The sequence below is a fragment of the Bubalus kerabau genome, chromosome 21, assembly GCF_029407905.1.
Source record: "Bubalus kerabau isolate K-KA32 ecotype Philippines breed swamp buffalo chromosome 21, PCC_UOA_SB_1v2, whole genome shotgun sequence".
NCBI lineage: Eukaryota > Metazoa > Chordata > Mammalia > Artiodactyla > Bovidae > Bubalus > Bubalus kerabau.
Window position 1 is genome coordinate 37625998 of NC_073644.1, and position 17036 is coordinate 37643033.

At 44.7% G+C, this 17036-nt stretch overlaps 1 protein-coding gene across 1 annotated transcript in view; it reads right to left on the reverse strand.

Annotated features, from left to right (window-relative positions):
• The window catches only part of MIB1 (MIB E3 ubiquitin protein ligase 1), a 95124-nt gene extending 85873 nt beyond the window's left edge, over nt 1-9251 (reverse strand). The window contains exon 1 of the mRNA XM_055559356.1: nt 8879-9251. Coding sequence (XP_055415331.1) covers nt 8879-9107 — 229 coding nt within the window. The 5' untranslated portion in view covers nt 9108-9251. The remainder of the gene's footprint in view (nt 1-8878) is intronic.
• Between the last annotated feature and the right edge of the window lie 7785 nt (nt 9252-17036).

Below are 17036 nucleotides of genomic sequence, written 5' to 3' on the forward strand. Positions count from 1 at the left end.
GGCTTAGGAGCATGAGGAATGTTGTAAAAGAGCCATTTTCCCACAGATACTTAACATGCATAAGCTCTTCTCTGGTGACTCAGTACAACAGTTTCCAAAGTGAGGTACATGACCCAGGAAATACAAAAGAATGTGCTTTGAAATGGAAGAGACAGGCTCACGATCTCTTATCTATCCAAAATCCCAAAACTCTCAAGTTGTTTGTAAATGAGCAGCAAACTGAGTGGTAAATCCCGATCTGAATGAACAAAAGGCTATGTTGTTGTTTTGTTCAGTCACTCACTCAGTTGTGTTCGACTCTTTGCGATGCCATGGACTCCAGCATGCCAGGCTTCCCTGTCCTTCACCATCTTCTGGAGGTTGCTCAAATTCACGTCCATTGAATCAGTGATGCCATCCAACCATCTCATCCTCTGTCGTCCCCTTTCTCCTCCTGCCTTCAATCTTTCTCAACATCACGGTCTTTCCTAATGAGTCGGCTCTTCACATCAGGTGACCAAGGTATTGGAGCTTCAGCTTCAGCATCAGTCCTTCCAATGAATATTCAGAAAAAATCAGTAGCTTTGACTATATAGACCTTTGTCAGCAAAGTGATGTCTTTGCTTTTCAATATGCTGTCTAGGTTTGTCATAGCTTTCCTTCCTAGGAGCATCTTTTAATTTCATGGCTGCAGTCACCATCCACAGTGATTCTGCAGCCCAAGAAAATAAAATCTGCCACTGTTTTCACTTTTTCCCCCTCTATTTGCCATGTAATGATGGGACCAGATGCCATGATCTTAGTTTCCTGAATGCTGAGTTTTAAGCCAGCTTTTTCACTCTCCTCTTCCAACCTCATCAAGAGGCTCTTAAGTTCCTCTTCCCTTTCTGCCATTTGAGTCATATCATCTGCATATCTGAGGTTGTTGAAACTTCTCCCAGCAATCTTGATTTCCAGCTTATGATTCATTCAGCCCAGCATTCTGCATGATGTACTTTGCATATAAGTTAAATAAGCAGGGTGACAATATACAGACTTAATGTACTCCTTTTCCCAAATTTGAACCAATCTAGTGTTCCATATACAGTTCTAACTGTTGTTTCTTGAACCACACACAGGTTTCTCAGGAGGCAGGTAAAGTGGTCTGATATTCCCATCTCTAAGAATTTTCCACAGGTTGTCATGATCCACACAGTCAAAGGCTTTGGTGTATTCAGTGAAGCAGATGTTTTCCCCTTAGTATAATTATTCATACGCTTTCTGCAGAAATACTGGTGTATCTGATATGACAGGTGCTGCTCTGGACCTGGAAGTGGGCGATATGTACTCTGTGGAATACCATATTACAGCTCTAAAATCCAAAAGTTTATAAACTCAGTCCCAAGCATTCTGAGGAGAAGGCACTGGCACCCCACTCCAGTACTCTTGCCTGGAAAATCCCATGGACGGGGGAGCCTGGTAGGCTGCAGTCCATGGGGTCGCAAAGAGTCGGACATGACTGAGTGACTTCACTTTTACTTTTCACTTTCATGCATTGGAGAAGGAAATGGCAGCCCACTCCAGTGTTCTTGCCTGGAGAATCCCAGGGATGGGGGAGCCTGGTAGGCTGCTGTCTATGGTGTAGCACAGAGTTGGACATGCAATGGCACCCCACTCCAGTACTCTTGCCTGGAAAATCCCATGGACGGAGGAGCCTGGTGGGCTGCAGTACATGGGGTCGCACAGAGTCGGACACGACTGAAGCGACTTAGCAGCAGCAGCAAGCATTCTGAATAAAGGGTATGGACTTCCATTAAAACTTTCACATTTACTATTTTCTAAAAATCTAAGAATTAAATTAGGTTAGTAATTATACAATACTCAGCTGATACTAGAACCCTCAGTGGGTCACTAAAAAAAAAAAATCATACAACACACACAATACAAAGTGTAGTGAGGATGGGTGGGAGTTTGACAGCTGAGGGTCTAACAATGTCGCTCACTTCTGGCACACTAAGACATAGCTAGGCAGACTTGCAGAATACATCTTAATGATATGAAACCACACGTTGATTATCTTGAGATAAAGTGCTTAAAGTTTCTTTTTTTTCTACAAAATAAGAGTAAGTATTCCCAAATTGCACACCTTTTGTAGAATGAAAAGTGGTTGCTAACAGTATGCTTCCTAGAAGATACATATATTTTTTAATTATACCATTTAATCTGTCCCTCCAGGTAAAGGTGATGTCTGACAAGAAATAAGAAAATAAATGCAGTCTAAAGGGAACTAGAGTAAGCAAGGTGAAAAGTGACATCTGAAGATACTTCCCTCGTTATGTGGTCTTTAAGGCTGAAACACTGTGTGTCACCAATAAACTCTAATATCTGCATCCATAAAAGAAAATCATTTTATTTCATCTTAAATTCAGTGGATTCTGAATTCATTTATTCAAAATATAAAAGTGAAACACCTTCCAATTTGTTTGTAAGAAATGATCAGGATCAGAAAAGATGGAAAACTACCAGCTAAATTTCAATAAAAATGTTTACTTAACTGGTAAATGAAATAGAAACATAAGACTGAGTTAGGTAAACACACTGCATTAATCAGGGTCCAGTCAGCAGACAGGAAACCACGCCAATCCACCACTTCTAAAAATGGGAAAACAATGAAAAAACAGGATTATTTAAACGTAAGAGTCTTAAAGGAGGGGTCCCATAGGGCTGGATTACATGTTACATGTGGGATACATGTAAACCATTAATGTCCAACAACAGTGTTACATTAAGTTAATCAAACAACCATATCACAGACTAGAACAATTTATCTCAATTTTCTAGTCAACTTTCCCTCAGGAAAAGTGGTACAAATGGTGATCATTTCTGAACTACTATAAACAGAAGAGAGGATGATGAGGTAAAGCAATGAATTAACTGAGTTTTCGTCCCTATAATGGGCCATTCACCAGCTTTGGGACTGAACAAGTTTTTTCATCTCTCCAAGCATGAGTTTCTTTTTATCTGTGTTAGGAATCCACCTGTACATCTAATGAGTTCAAAGCTCTTTGAGAAGAGCAATTTATTCAGAAAATACTCATCTAGAGCTATGGTTTTGATAGAAAATGGAGATACAAGGAACAAACACACACACATTCCTTCCCCTCCAACTAATCATCTCATGCAAAAGACAATTACAACCAACATCCCTGTAGCAGCAGAAAGGAGCACAGGGTACACTGCAATCACACTGTCTAGCAATTAAAGGTGGAGGAGAGAACCTGTGGGAGGCTACCTGGAGACACATCCAAAAAGAAATATCTAACCACAGAGATAAGCCTGTAGTTTGATGGCTCCGTTGGTAAAGAATCCGCTTATAATGCAAGAGGCCTGGGTTTGATCCTGGAGAAGGAAATGGCAACCCACTCCAGTATTCTTGCCTAGGGAAATCTCATGGACACAGGAGCCTGGCAGGCCACACAGTCCATGGGGTTGTAAGAGTTGGAAAATCCCAGGGACGGAGGAGCCTGGTGGGCTGCAGTCCATGGGGTCACTAAGAGTCGGGCACGACTGAGCGACTTTACTTTCACTTTTCATTTTCATGCATTGGAGAAGGAAATAGCAACCCACTCCAGTATTCTTGCCTGGAGAATCCCAGGGACAGGGAGCCTACTGGGCTGCCGTCTATGGGGTCACACAGAGTTGGACATGACTGAAGTGACTTAGCAGCAGCAGCAGCAGGAACTAAACCACCACCATATATTAAGATAGCATTACAGGTGACTTCCCTGGTGGTCCAGTGGCTAAGACTCTGTGCTCCCAATGCAGGGAGCCTGGGTTCAATCCCTGGTCAGGGAACTAGACCCTACATGTCGCAATTCAAGAGTTCGCATGCCACAACTAGGGCTTCCCTGGTGGCTCAGACAGTAAAGAATCTGCCTGCCATGCAGGAGACCTGGGTTCGATCCCTGGGTTGGGAAGATCCCCTGGAGGAGGGCATGGCAACCCACTCTAGTATTCTTGCCTGGAGAATCCCATGGACAGAGGAGCCTGGTGGGCTACAGTCCACAGGGTCGCAAAGAGTCAGATACAACTGAGCAACTAAGCACATGCCACAACTAAGACCAGGTATGTCCAAGGGCCAACATCATCTCCATCACCTGGGAGCTTTTAAACTACCCTTGCTGAATTCCACACTTAGTGAATCAGAATCTGCATTTTTAAAGGTTCCCAGGTGACCTGCATGCTTCAGTTCAGTTCAGTTGCTCAGTTGTGTCGGACTCATTGCAACCCCATGAATTGCAGCATGCCAGGCCTCCCTGTCCATCACCAACTCCCAGAGTTCACTCAAACTCACGTCCATCGAGTTGGTGATGCCATCCAGCCATCTCACCCTCTGTCGTCCCCTTCTCCTGCTCCCAATCCCTCCCAGCATCAGAGTCTTTTCCAATGAGTCAACTCTTCGCATGAGGTGGCCAAAGTACTGGAGTTTCAGCTTTGGTATCATTCCTTCCAAAGAACACCCAGGACTGATCTCCTTTAGAATGGACTGGTTGGATCTCCTTGCAGTCCAAGGGACTCTCAAGAGTCTTCTCCAACACCACAGTTCAAAAGCATCAATTCTTCGGCGCTCAGCTTTCTTCACAGTCCAACTCTCACATCCATACATGACAACTGGAAAAACCATAGCCATGCTTACTCTCTGACAAGTACTGATAGAGGGGTAACTATTTCTTGAGAACATGAAGTTGATTTCTTGAGGTCCTCGTTCAACCAAGTTGCAATCTACAGGGAGTATTAAAACTAGATGGACTTTCATCATTTAGAACATCATTTTAGTAGATGAAGATAAAAAAGGAAAAGGTATGTTATCTAAGTCTTCAAAATAGATAGGCTCTTTAGGAAAATCAAGCTTTCCTTACAGATGCCTTTAGCAAAAACCATCTCACAATGGTTAGGACTTCCCTGGTGGCTCAGACGGTAAAGCATCCTTCGGGAGACCTGGGTTCGATCCCTGGGTCGGGAAGATCCTCTGGAGAAGGAAATCGCAACTCACTCCAGTACTCTTGCCTGGAAAATCCCATGGACAGAGGAGCATGGTGGGCTACAATCCACGGGGTCGCCAAGAGTCAGACACGACTGAGCGACTTCACTTTCACTTTCATCTCACAATATCTCATCCTTTTCAGGTCTGGCATCCTACTCTCCAAACACTGTTCACAAAAGTCCTATTTTTTCCCAAGGCTCTCTCCCCCGATAACACTCTTTTCTCTTGTAGATCAGAAGAGAAATAAGGGAGCTCGGAAAGGAAATGCTGAGGGTTATTAATCAACTTCACTTTTTAACCAGGGTGAGCACTTCTAGGCCTTCAACTGAGTCATGATGTCTAAGGAGTTGGTCCACGTGTGACCAAAGAAGCACTCTTTGCCAGAGGTGGAAGAAAAGGACAAAGAACCACCCCAAGACAGCCTGGACCAACAATACCAGAAGCTGATTTTAAATAAAATCATCTATACTTCTAATTTTCACTATCCATACTCAGGAGGGTAGAAAGAACCTTAATGGGCAACGCAAATTATCTTCTCCACTCTTTCTCTGGTAACAATACAACACTGAGGTCAAGTGACCAAAAAACGAGCAGTGAGTAAAAATACATTTCTCCCCAATCCTATCAAGTCAGTATCTAAATGATAAAATGTTGACTATACCTACTTGATTACACAGTTCCCAAAATGAACTCCCAATGAATCCAATAACATAGGTATTTCCACAATCTTCTTACTCACTACAAATTAACCAAATATATCTGGATACAAGACAGAAGTTATATCATTCAAATATACACTAAATGCTCCTCTTTTCAAAGCTTGACTATCCTAGCCATAAATTCAAACTTATCATATGATACCCGAAAGAAATAAAATAAAGCTTATGTGCCAAAACCTGACAGACCCCACATACAACCCTTGGACAAAATCTCCAAAACACAGTAAAGGAATAACAGAAAGATTCAAAATGACTCAACCACTCCAGAATCCTTAATTCTTAGGAAGTTTCACAGAATTTTATTTTAAAACATACCCATTTCTTAATTCCCAGACTTCAATAAATTTTCTATTCATATAATGTGAGTACACATAAGAAACAAAAACTTGAATAATCAATCTCAGTTGTCCTGGTAAATATAAGAATTTTAAAAACAATGAAGTTTAAGAACACAAAAGGCATAAAAATATAACAAACACCTACACACCCAGGACCCAGTTTACGACATAAAATTTACCAAAAAAATTACCACACTACACTTCCTTCAACGTAAAGATATCCACTCCCTTGAGTTTGGCATTTATTATTACTTTTTGGTATACTCTTACCACATAAGCACATATCCTTAAACTAATGAGTATCAACTGGGGGCAACCCTGCTCTCTAGGGGGCACCTGGCACTGTCTGAAATATTCTGGGTTATCATGGCTACTACCAATGGGCAGAGGCGCGTGCACAGGGGAGCCCCTCCAGGAAAGAATTATCTAATCAGTTCCAAACAGCAATAGTGCCAAAACTGAGAAACCTTGTCCCAAACAGTAAACAGGACTGTTCTACATTTTAACATAGCAGACGTTTTCTCCTTTAAGAAACCTTACTTTCTTGCTTTATTTGCTAACACTAATTTTCTATAGGGGTTTTAAAAACGTTTGCTAACAGCATCCGATGAACAAGATGAACTGATACATACCAATAGATTAAATAATGTGTAAAATTATCTTGTAAGCTAAGATTTTTAAACCTCTGAAAAATACCTGTTTTTACATAAGATAATGAAACTATTTATAGGACAGATATATTTCATACTATAAAACATACAGGGAACAGGAATATCCCTTCAAAACCTGCTGCAGTAGAGGATTTGTTACACTTTACCTTTACCCTGGAAAGATATTTAAAATTTCCCATAAACCTACCATTACGGATCCCAAGATGCCTTCAAATTGTTGAGTTGTGGTCAAAGTTTAGCTTGCGCCAGCAGGATAAAATTTTAATTAAGAGTGTCCAGAAACAAGAATATGCCCCATAGAGTGTTGTTAGGAGGGCAAATTGGTAAAAATGTCTCTGCAGGGCATTTAGTCAACATCTACCAAAATGTTACATATGTGTACCCTTTAATGCGGCAATTCCACTTCCGCAGCGCTCAATACACATCCATATACATGTTCAAGGTCTCATTCAAAACATCCTTGTAAGTAAGACCTGGAACAATACAAATGTCCATCAACACACCACTGGTTAAATAAAGTACTGCATACAATCACTGGAATATTATGCAGCTATAAAATAATAAGGTAGACCTGTATTTGCTAACATGGAACAATCACCAAGGGGCTTCCCAGGTGGCGTGAGTGGTAAAGAACCTGCCTGCCAATGCAGGAGACATAAGGAACGCAAGTTCGATCCCTGGATGGGGAAGATCCCCTGGAGACAGGCATGACAACCCGCTCCAGTATTCTTGTCTGGAGAATCCCAAGGACACAGGAGCATGGCAAGCTATACAGTCCATAGGGTTGCAGAGTGGGACACGACTGAATCGACTTAGCATAGCACATAGTATAACAATCAATAATAGGTACTATTAAGATAAGAAGCAGAAGTACAGAAGAGAGTAATACAGTAGTTTCTTAACACTGTTTTAAAAGGGTTGCAGATTTACAATACATTGATATTTACAAATGCTTCCAATGAGTATTCTGTAAGAACACACTGGTGGTCCCTTCCTGTACCGGGAAATCTTTTCTTTTGGCCCTGCACATAAATCTTCTGCAACATTTAAACAACCAGCTAAGAAACACAATTCTAGGCATTATCTATTCAATAACTGAATTGCCTTTGTGTTAATTTCCTTTCTATTGGCTGCTAATAATAACTATGTACCCATTACAGGATCTGTTAGATTTTGCCAAACTCAATCATAAAGCTTTAGAAATTGCTAAAGCATGCTGAAAACTATCAAATATGAAATCTGAAACTATTTCCTACTGAACAGGGTCCCAAGGATAAATCTACGTGAAAACGAATTCGATTAAATTATTCTGAGAACAAGCTTTCAGGTGATTACATTATAGAAAAATTCTAGAAGCAGTAACCAACAGTTCCCTGAAATTTGACGAATCGAGAAAGACAATGTACTCAGAGCCTTGTTAATGGATAAGTCTGCCTTAACCTTACAGATGAACTGAGATGTTAAAAGATACCAGGTGACCCCTATGCCTATCTTCCACTTGAGAGAGTATTTAACACAAAGAAAGGGTTCAATATTGAGGCTGTTTTTCCTTCTATTGCTATAAAGATACACAAGGAAACAATTTAGATGAAAAATCAGTCCACAGGGTATCAAGTGGCATTCAGCTACAGAACTCCAAGTCTTTCTGCATGTCAGAGGAGGAAGAAAGGGAATCGCAACAAAATTGAGGTGCCAACGGCCCCTCGGTAATTGTTATCGGCCAACGAAACACCATATGGCAAGGCAAGCCTCCCTTCAGAGACTTATCACTTGGAGGCTGATTATTTCAATTCAATTGGACAGGCCTCTCCAGATCCCTTCTCTGGAAGAGGGGAGGGGTCTGTCGTCTTCCCGGTGCTTTGTGCCTTCCACGTTTGAAAGCATCCTTGTACTGGTGCAGCCATCATTTCCCTTGGGGACTGGGCGGAGGGAAGGGAAGCAGGGGAGTCTTTTTTTCTGTAAGTTTGTGTTTACCAGGTAAGGAACCTAAAATTCCCTCTGGCTCTTTCCCTACCCGCTCCCTCCGGCCGGGCGCGGCGGGAGAGGCGTTGGACCGCGGGGCTTCGCCCAGGCCGCCCGACGCCCCCCACCCACTCCGCGTCGCCCCTGCTCCACGCGCAGGCCCCGAGGCCCGGGGGCCGCCCTTACCCGTGGGCGCGCTGTCCAGGATGCGCAGGTCGTAGGCCCCGGAGCAGCGGTAGTTGGCAGCCGTGCCGTTGTCCCACACCACCACCACCTCCTCGGGGCTCTCGAAGCTCCGGACCGTGCCCACATGGCCCTCGCCGCCGTCCTGCTTCCCCCACTTCCAGTCCGGCCCGCGCACTACGCGGGCCCCGACTCCTTCCACCATCACCCGGTTATTCCTGGAGTTACTCATCGGGGCCCGAGCGGCGGGCTCTGCCGCCGCCGCCGCCGCCGCCGGGGGGCCCGTAAGGGAGTTGGGCCCGGGCCGGACTCTCGGCGCCGGCGGGGGCGGCAGCGAGCCCCGGGGGACGTGGGAATAATTCACGGGGGCGGCGGCGCGGTCCCCGCCGAGCCCGCAGCCGCTCCCCAGCCGTCGTCGCCGCCGCCGCGCCCCCCTCTCGGACTGGAGGCCGGACTGCAGCGGCTCGGAGGCTGAGGCGGCGGCCGGCGGGCAGAGGGGAGGGGGCCGTGGGCGGGGACTCCCCCGCTTCCTCCGGGCTCCCCGGCCGGGCTACAGCGACGGCCGCCAGGAAACCACGCTCTCCCCCGACCGGGAGCGCGGGGAGCGGAGGGGGCCGGGGGAGGCTCGCCCGGGGGAGACGGCGCGGGCGGCGGGGAGCAAGCGTAACTGCCGGCCTATCTTCTCCCCCGGGCCCTCGCCCCGGGGTGGACGCCCGAGCGCCGGCGCCGCCTCCTCCCCCGTGGGCGGTGATGGTACCTCCCGGCGTCCGGCGAGCGCCCGGGCCCAGGGGCCCCCTTCTCTCTGCCCCCGCGCACGCCGCCGCGCTCCGCCCCGCCACAGAGTCCCCGCCGGGCGAGAGCGGCTCCACATCCGGGTACTGGCGCACCCAAGGCCGGAGCAGCGCGTCCTCTGAGGGATTAGGAAAGGGACCCTCAATAACACTGCGATATAGGCTTTGGGAAAGTCGCGCGACTAGGTGGGGGAAGGAAGGAGAGGAAAATCCAGCCCTAAGCGTCTCGCCCAGGCCCAGTGAGACTGCGCACGCGCGCAGCCTGGAGCCGGGAGGGGTAGATGCCCCGCCCCAGTCTGGGGCAAAGGAGAGGCGGCTCCCTGTGGTCGCGGCGGACCCGGGTGGTGCGGCGTTTCCCATTGGCTGTGAGGGGAGGGGCGGGGCAGGGAACTCCGTCTGGACAGCTTGGAGGTGGGGCTGGAGGAAGTGAGACTCTGGATGCCGCCCGGGCTGCTGAAACGGAGTCCTTCTGGGTCAGTCTTTCATTAAAGTTCTAGCGTGGCCTGATTGTACTACGTGTGAATTTGGGATTACATATGGAAGAAAGTGAAGAGGAACTAAAAAGCCTCTTGATGAAAGTGAAAGTGGAGAGTGAAAAAGTTGGCTTAAAGCTCAGCATTCAGAAAATGAAGATCATGGCATCCGGTCCCATCACTTCATGGGAAATAGATGGGGCAACAGTGGAAAAAGTGTCAGACTTTATTTTGGGAAGTTCCAAAATCACTGCAGATGGTGACTGCAGCCATGAAATTAAAAGACACTTACTCCTTGGAAGGAAAGTTATGACCAACCTAGATAGCATATTCAAAAGCAGAGACATTACTTTGCCAACAAAGGTCCGTCTAGTCAAGGCTATGATTTTTCCTGTGGTCATGTATGGATGTGAGAGTTGGACTGTGAAGAAGGCTGAGCGCCGAAGAATTGATGCTTTTGAACTGTGGTGTTGGAGAAGACTCCTGAGAGTCCCTTGGACTGCAAGGAGATCCAGCCAGTCCATTCTGAAGGAGATCAGCCCTGGGATTTCTTTGGAAGGAATGATGCTAAAGCTGAAACTCCAGTACTTTGGCCACCTCATGCGCAGAGCTGACTCATTGGAAAAGACTCTGATGCTGGGAGGGATTGGGGGCAGGAAGAGAAGGGGAGGACAGAGGATGAGATGGCTGGATGGCATCACTGACTCGATGGACGTGAGTCTGAGTGAACTCTGGGAGTTGGTGTTGGACAGGGAGGCCTGGCGTGCTGCAATTCATGGGGTCGCAAAGAGTCGGACACGACTGAGTGACTGAACTGAACTGAACACTAGATCTGATAGACAGTGCCTGATGAAGTATGGACGGAGGTTCGTGACATTGTACAGGAGACAGGGATCAAGACCATCACCATGGAAAAGAAATGCAAAAAAGCAAAATGGCTGTCTAAGGAGGCCTTACAAATAGCTGTGAAAAGAAGAGAAGCAAAAAGCAAAGGAGAAAAGGAAAGATATAGGCATCTGAATGCAGAGTTCCAAGAATAGCAAGGAGAGATAAGAAAGCCTTCCTCAGCGATCAATGCAAAGAAATAGAGGAAAACAACAGAATGGGAAAGACTAGAGATCTCTTCGAGAAAATTAGAGATACCAAGGGAACATTTCATGCAAAGATGGGCTCGATAAAGGACAGAAATGGTATGGACCTAACAGAAGCAGAAGATATTAAGAAAAGCTGGCAAGAAAACGCAGAAGAACTGTACAAAAAAGATCTTCACGACCCAGATAATCACGATGGTGTGATCACTGACCTAGAGCCAGACATCCTGGAATGTGAGATCAAGGGGGACTTAGGAAGCATCATTACGAACAAAGCTAGTGGAGGTGATGGAATTCCAGTTGAGCTATTCCAAATCCTGAAAGATGATGCTGTGAAAGTGCTGCACTCAATATGCCAGCAAATTTGGAAAACTCAGCAGTGGCCACAGGACTGGAAAAGGTCAGTTTTCATTCCGATCCCAAAGAAAGGCAATGCCAAAGAATGTTGAAACTACCGCACAATTGCACTCATCTCACACGCTAGCAAAGTAATGCTCAAAATTCTCCAAGCCAGGCTTCAGCAATACGTGAACCGTAAACTTCCAGATGTTCAAGCTGGTTTTAGAAAAGGTAAAGGAACCAGAGATCAAATTACCAACATCCGCTGGATCATGGAAAAAGCAAGAGAGTTCCAGAAAAACATCTATTTCTGCTTTATTGACTATGCCAAAGCCTTTGACTGTGTGGATCACAACAAACTGGAAAATTCTGAAGGAGATGGGAATACCAGACCACTGACCTGCCTCTTTAGAAACCTGTATGCAGGTCAGGAAGCAACAGTTAGAACTGGACACAGAACAACAGACTGGTTCCAAATAGGAAAAGGAGTAAGTCAAGGCTGTATATTGTCACCCTGCTTATTTAACTTAATATGCAGAATACATCATGAGAAACACTTGGCTGGAAATATCAATAACCTCAGATATGCAGATGACACCACCATTATGGCAGAAAGTGAAGAGGAACTCAAAAGCCTCTTGATGAAGGTGAAAGAGGAGAATGAAAAAGTTGGCTTAAAGCTCAACATTCAGAAAATGAAGATCATGGCATCTGGTCCCATCACTTCATGGGAAATAGATGGGGAAACAGTGTCAGACTTTATTTTGGGGGGCTCCAAAATCACTGCAGGTGGTGACTGCAGCCATGAAATTAAAAGACACTTACTCCTTGGAAGGAAAGTTATGATCAACTTAGATAGCATATTCAAAAGCAGAGACATTACTTTGCCAACAAAAGTCCGTCCAGTCAAAGCTATGGTCTTTCCAGTGGTCATGTATGGATGTGAGAGTTGGACTGTGAAGAAAGCTGAGTGCCAAAGAATTGATGCTTTTAAACTATGGTTTTAGATAAGACTCTTGAGAGTCCCTTGGACTGCAAGGAGATCCAACCAGTCCATCCTGGGTGTTCATTGGAAGGACTGATGCTGAAGCTGAAACTCCAATACTTTGGCCACCAGATGCGAAGAGTTGAATCATTGGAAAAGACCCTGATGCTTGGAGGGATTGGGGGCAGGAGGAGAAGGGGACAACAGAGGATGAGATGGCTGGATGGCATCACCGACCTGATGGACATGAGTCTGGATAAACTCTGGGAGTTGGTGATGGACCGGGAGGCCTGGCGTGCTGCGATTCATGGGGTCGCAAAGAGTTGGACAAGACTGAGCGACTGAACTGAACTGAACATTTTAGTCTTCCTTTTTACAGGGCGAGGAATAGGACAGATTACGACACAGATTAAGGGCGACCTAAATTTCTGTTTATGTAAACTGAAAGCATTTCAGTTCACCATGGGTAATTAGTGGTGTGTTTCTAAACTGACCAGAATGGTTCTGAATGACATGTGTCTTACCTTTATACGGAGTCAGAGGGGTAAGTAGACCCCAAACAGCACAAGTTCCTGGAAAGAGTTTACAAGCACCTTGCCCATTGTAACAACCCCTATCCGTTACATAATCTGGCCCCCAGTCACAAAACACAGCAAAATAAGAGGGCTGTAAGAGTGGTCTCTGGCTGCTTTTACTTAAATGACATTATGGTGTATGGGATTTAAAATAAGTGGTTCACAACCCAGCACGGATGCGAAGTCAGCCTGCTGTCGCTTTTCCTGAGAGTCAAGGGAGCAAGGAGTACTCTGGCCAAATCAAATAATGAGATGTAAAGTATAACCAATGAATAGCAATGTAGCGAAATAAATATTCTTACTTTTTCATGTTCAAAACTGGAAAATACCAATATAGAATGCCAAAGACCAAAAAGAGCTTATTTTAGAAAATTAACAGTTACACTATTTGTTCAAAGTAGACCAGCCTAATATCTAGTCTATTTTAAAGTGTTTTCATCCTGGAAGTGTTAAATGTGCTATTCTCTCTCTGCCAACTCTCCTCTCTTGGGCTCTTTACTGGTTTCCTTCTTTTCTTGTAAACCAGTTAAATTGATCACATGACATGCATGAATAAGTTGATAAAAAGATTTTAGAAAAAAATATAGCCACAGTATGTTACACTGTGGTTGACTTTGTAAAGTAAGCTGCTGCTGCTGCTGCTGCTGCTAAGTCGCTTCAGTTGTGTCCGACTCTGTGCAACCACATGGATGGCAGCCCACCAGGCTCCGCTGTCCCTGGGATTCTCCAGGCAAGAACACTGGAGTGGGTTGCCATTTCCTTCTCCAATGCATGAAAGTGAAAGGTGAAAGTGAAGTCGCTCAGTCGTGTCCGACTCTTCGCGACCCCATGGACTGCAGCCTACCAGGCTCCCCCGTCCATGGGATTTTCCAGGCAAGAGTACTGGAGTGGGGTGCCATTGCCTTCTCCAGTAAAGTAAGCTAACTCAAGAAAAAGTCAGCTGAGATGCTAAGACTCTTAATAGCACAACCTTGCATTTTACATCAAGCCCAGTATATTGATAATGACTTTCCATACGTTTGATTGTGTTTATCTCACCCAGGAGTTTTATACTTATGAAAGTGAAGTCACTCAGTCGTGTCCGACTCTGCAACCCCATGGACTGTAGACCACCATGCTCCTCCGTCCATGGATTTTCCAGGCAAGAGTACAGGAGTGGGTTGCCATTTCCTTCTCCAGAGGATCTTCCCAACCCAGGGATCGAACCCAGGTCTCCCACATTGTAGGCAGACGCTTTACCGTATGAGCCACCAGGGAAGATACTTATAAGGACATCGTGTAATATTTAGATAGGCATTTATTCTCAATGCCAGAGGTTAGTTATAATAGTTTTGAATTTTATTTGCCCTTAAAATGGAAATGGATGTTAAGAAGTGATCTAGCCCAGGGGTTTTCCTTTCTTCCTCCATCCCTTCCCTGCCGTTTGACAAATTGTCTGTTCTTACCGTGTACATATGACCTATAACAGGAGCTAAGTACCCTAGATGAAGTAATAGAGCAAGGCTGAAAGTCTTTTCTATAGTCTTCCTGTAGTCTTCCTTGCCTCCTACCTTTGCAGGAGCTCTAGAGAAACTCATCAAAACTTTTGGAGTACCACTGAGCACAATTAATCAAATTAACCTAATCCCCATATTTGATAAGAAGAAATGAGACCAGCACTAATTAAGTAACTCATCCAGGATTTCCGAGAAAGTTAAGAAAAAAGCAAAAGCTATAACCCATGTGATACTAGATGAATTTCTATATATTAAACACTCTCCTAAACATCCATTACCTTATTAGAGACACTGTGAATTTATAACATTATCATGTCACTAGGACTACTTCAAGGCCCTTAAATAAATTAAATTTGCCAATGGTCTCTAAATATTTTTGTTCACACATCCTTTTCAGTATAAAATTTTTGAACATGTACTTCCAATATGTGTAATTATTACTGTATAACTTACATATGTAGTAGCATGTTACATATTATGTAACATACTCAAAAATAGAAATTACAAGAGGATAAGACACCAAATAAATAGGAAAGTTTTCATACTTTCTGTCACACCAGTGGATCATCTTCTGCATCCCTAGATGTTTAAGTTAGTAGTCACACTGCACTTCGGAAAACACTGTCATACATGTGCCGGTCATGTTTAGAACATATGCACATCTCCAAATATGCCAGTCATTTTGCACATGCTGCTGCTGCTGCTAAGTCACTTCAGTCGTGTCCGACTCTGTGCGACCCCATAGACGGCAGCCCACCAGGCTCCCCCGTCCCTGGGATTCTCCAGGCAAGAACACTGGAGTGGGTTGCCATTTCCTTCTCCAATGCAGGAAAGTGAAAAGTGAAAGTGAAATCGCTCAGTTGTGTCCGACTCTTAGCAGGTGACCCCATGGACTGCAGCCTACTAGGCTCCTCCGTCCATGGGATTTTCCAGGCAAGAGTACTGGAGTGGGGTGCCATTGCCTTCTCTGCATTTTTGCACATATGTAGGCTTATCTTCCCATTTGTTCAGAAACATTTAGGGGTATTCAAAAATAGTACAATTTTTATTCCAACCATAAGAGAAATAAATCCTTGTTCCAGAAATGTAGTAATTTTGCCGTTCACCTACTACTCTATTACTATGAATGCATTTGTGGCTGCTTTATAGTCAGCAAAAATGTATAATATTTGGAGAATGACTTTATCAGCTAGAGTAACACCATCTGTTCTCATGGACACCAAAGCACATAAAGGTTCAAATACAATTTTTGTTTACCATTCATATAATAGCCTAATGCTTTCCTCCACATGGCCATCCAGAGACTTATTCTGTTATTCTACCATCCCCTTAAGTTATCTATGTCGCACTTAAGAAAGTGGAGGAAAAGTAGAGAAGGTTGCATACTCACTTTTCAGAAGTCTTGGACCCAAACAGCATATATCACTCAGTTATATACCATCGCCTAGAAGTCAGCCACATGTAACTTAAAGGGAGGAAAAATGTAGCTTAGTTGGGTGCCCAAGAAGAAAAGTATATCAGCAAGTGTCCACTTAGGAAAACACAGAACATGCTAAATACTCAAACAAGGAATTTAATGAATGTAGTCAATTGTTTGCAAAAGTTTTCAAAGGGATACAGAAGCAAGATGAGATTAGAAAATACTGGAGAACACTATCCCTCAGGACTAGAAGAGGAAATAATGTTACCAAGGACCCATGACCACTGTGCCATTGAAGCTATTGGTGTTGAAACAACTGCTATATTGCAGGAAGTCAGGGGCCCACGCTCACTGAAGCTGCAGGAGACCAGGAGCCCAAAGTCGCCTACCATTGTCTCTGCCACTGCCAAAGTCAGAGCTCCATGAGTGCAAGGCACACTCTGCTGTTGCAACCCCTGAAACCACCCTGCTTGAGGAGGAACCCAGAAGCTGCTGTAAGCTCCATCTCAGAAGCAGGAAACCAAAATGACTTCTCTAATCAGTGATCTCCCACGAATAATAGAAATAGTCTACCCTCTGGAGTACTCAGGACCATTCTCACTCTACTGTACTTAAATACTTACAGGTAACAAAGAAGTAACATCAAGCATCTGCCTAACAGGATGCAACTATTCTATTGAACATGAAGATACCTGCACCATCTCTCTCTCCCCCAAGAAGAGAAGACACAAATTCCCGTCTATTGCCGTATTTGTATCTGAGAGATATTAATTCCAGTTCAGTCAGTTCCTCCTAGATAGCCTGTAACCTACATTTTAATGTAAACAACCACCAATGAAATTCACATTTTCCTGTGCAGACCAAGAGAAAAGAGAGAAGACTCAGACAACCACCAACACTTCCCAGGTGTCACTAGTGATAAAGAATCCACCTGCCAAGACAGGAGACATAAGACACTTGGGTTTGATCCCTGGGTCAGGAAGATCCCTTG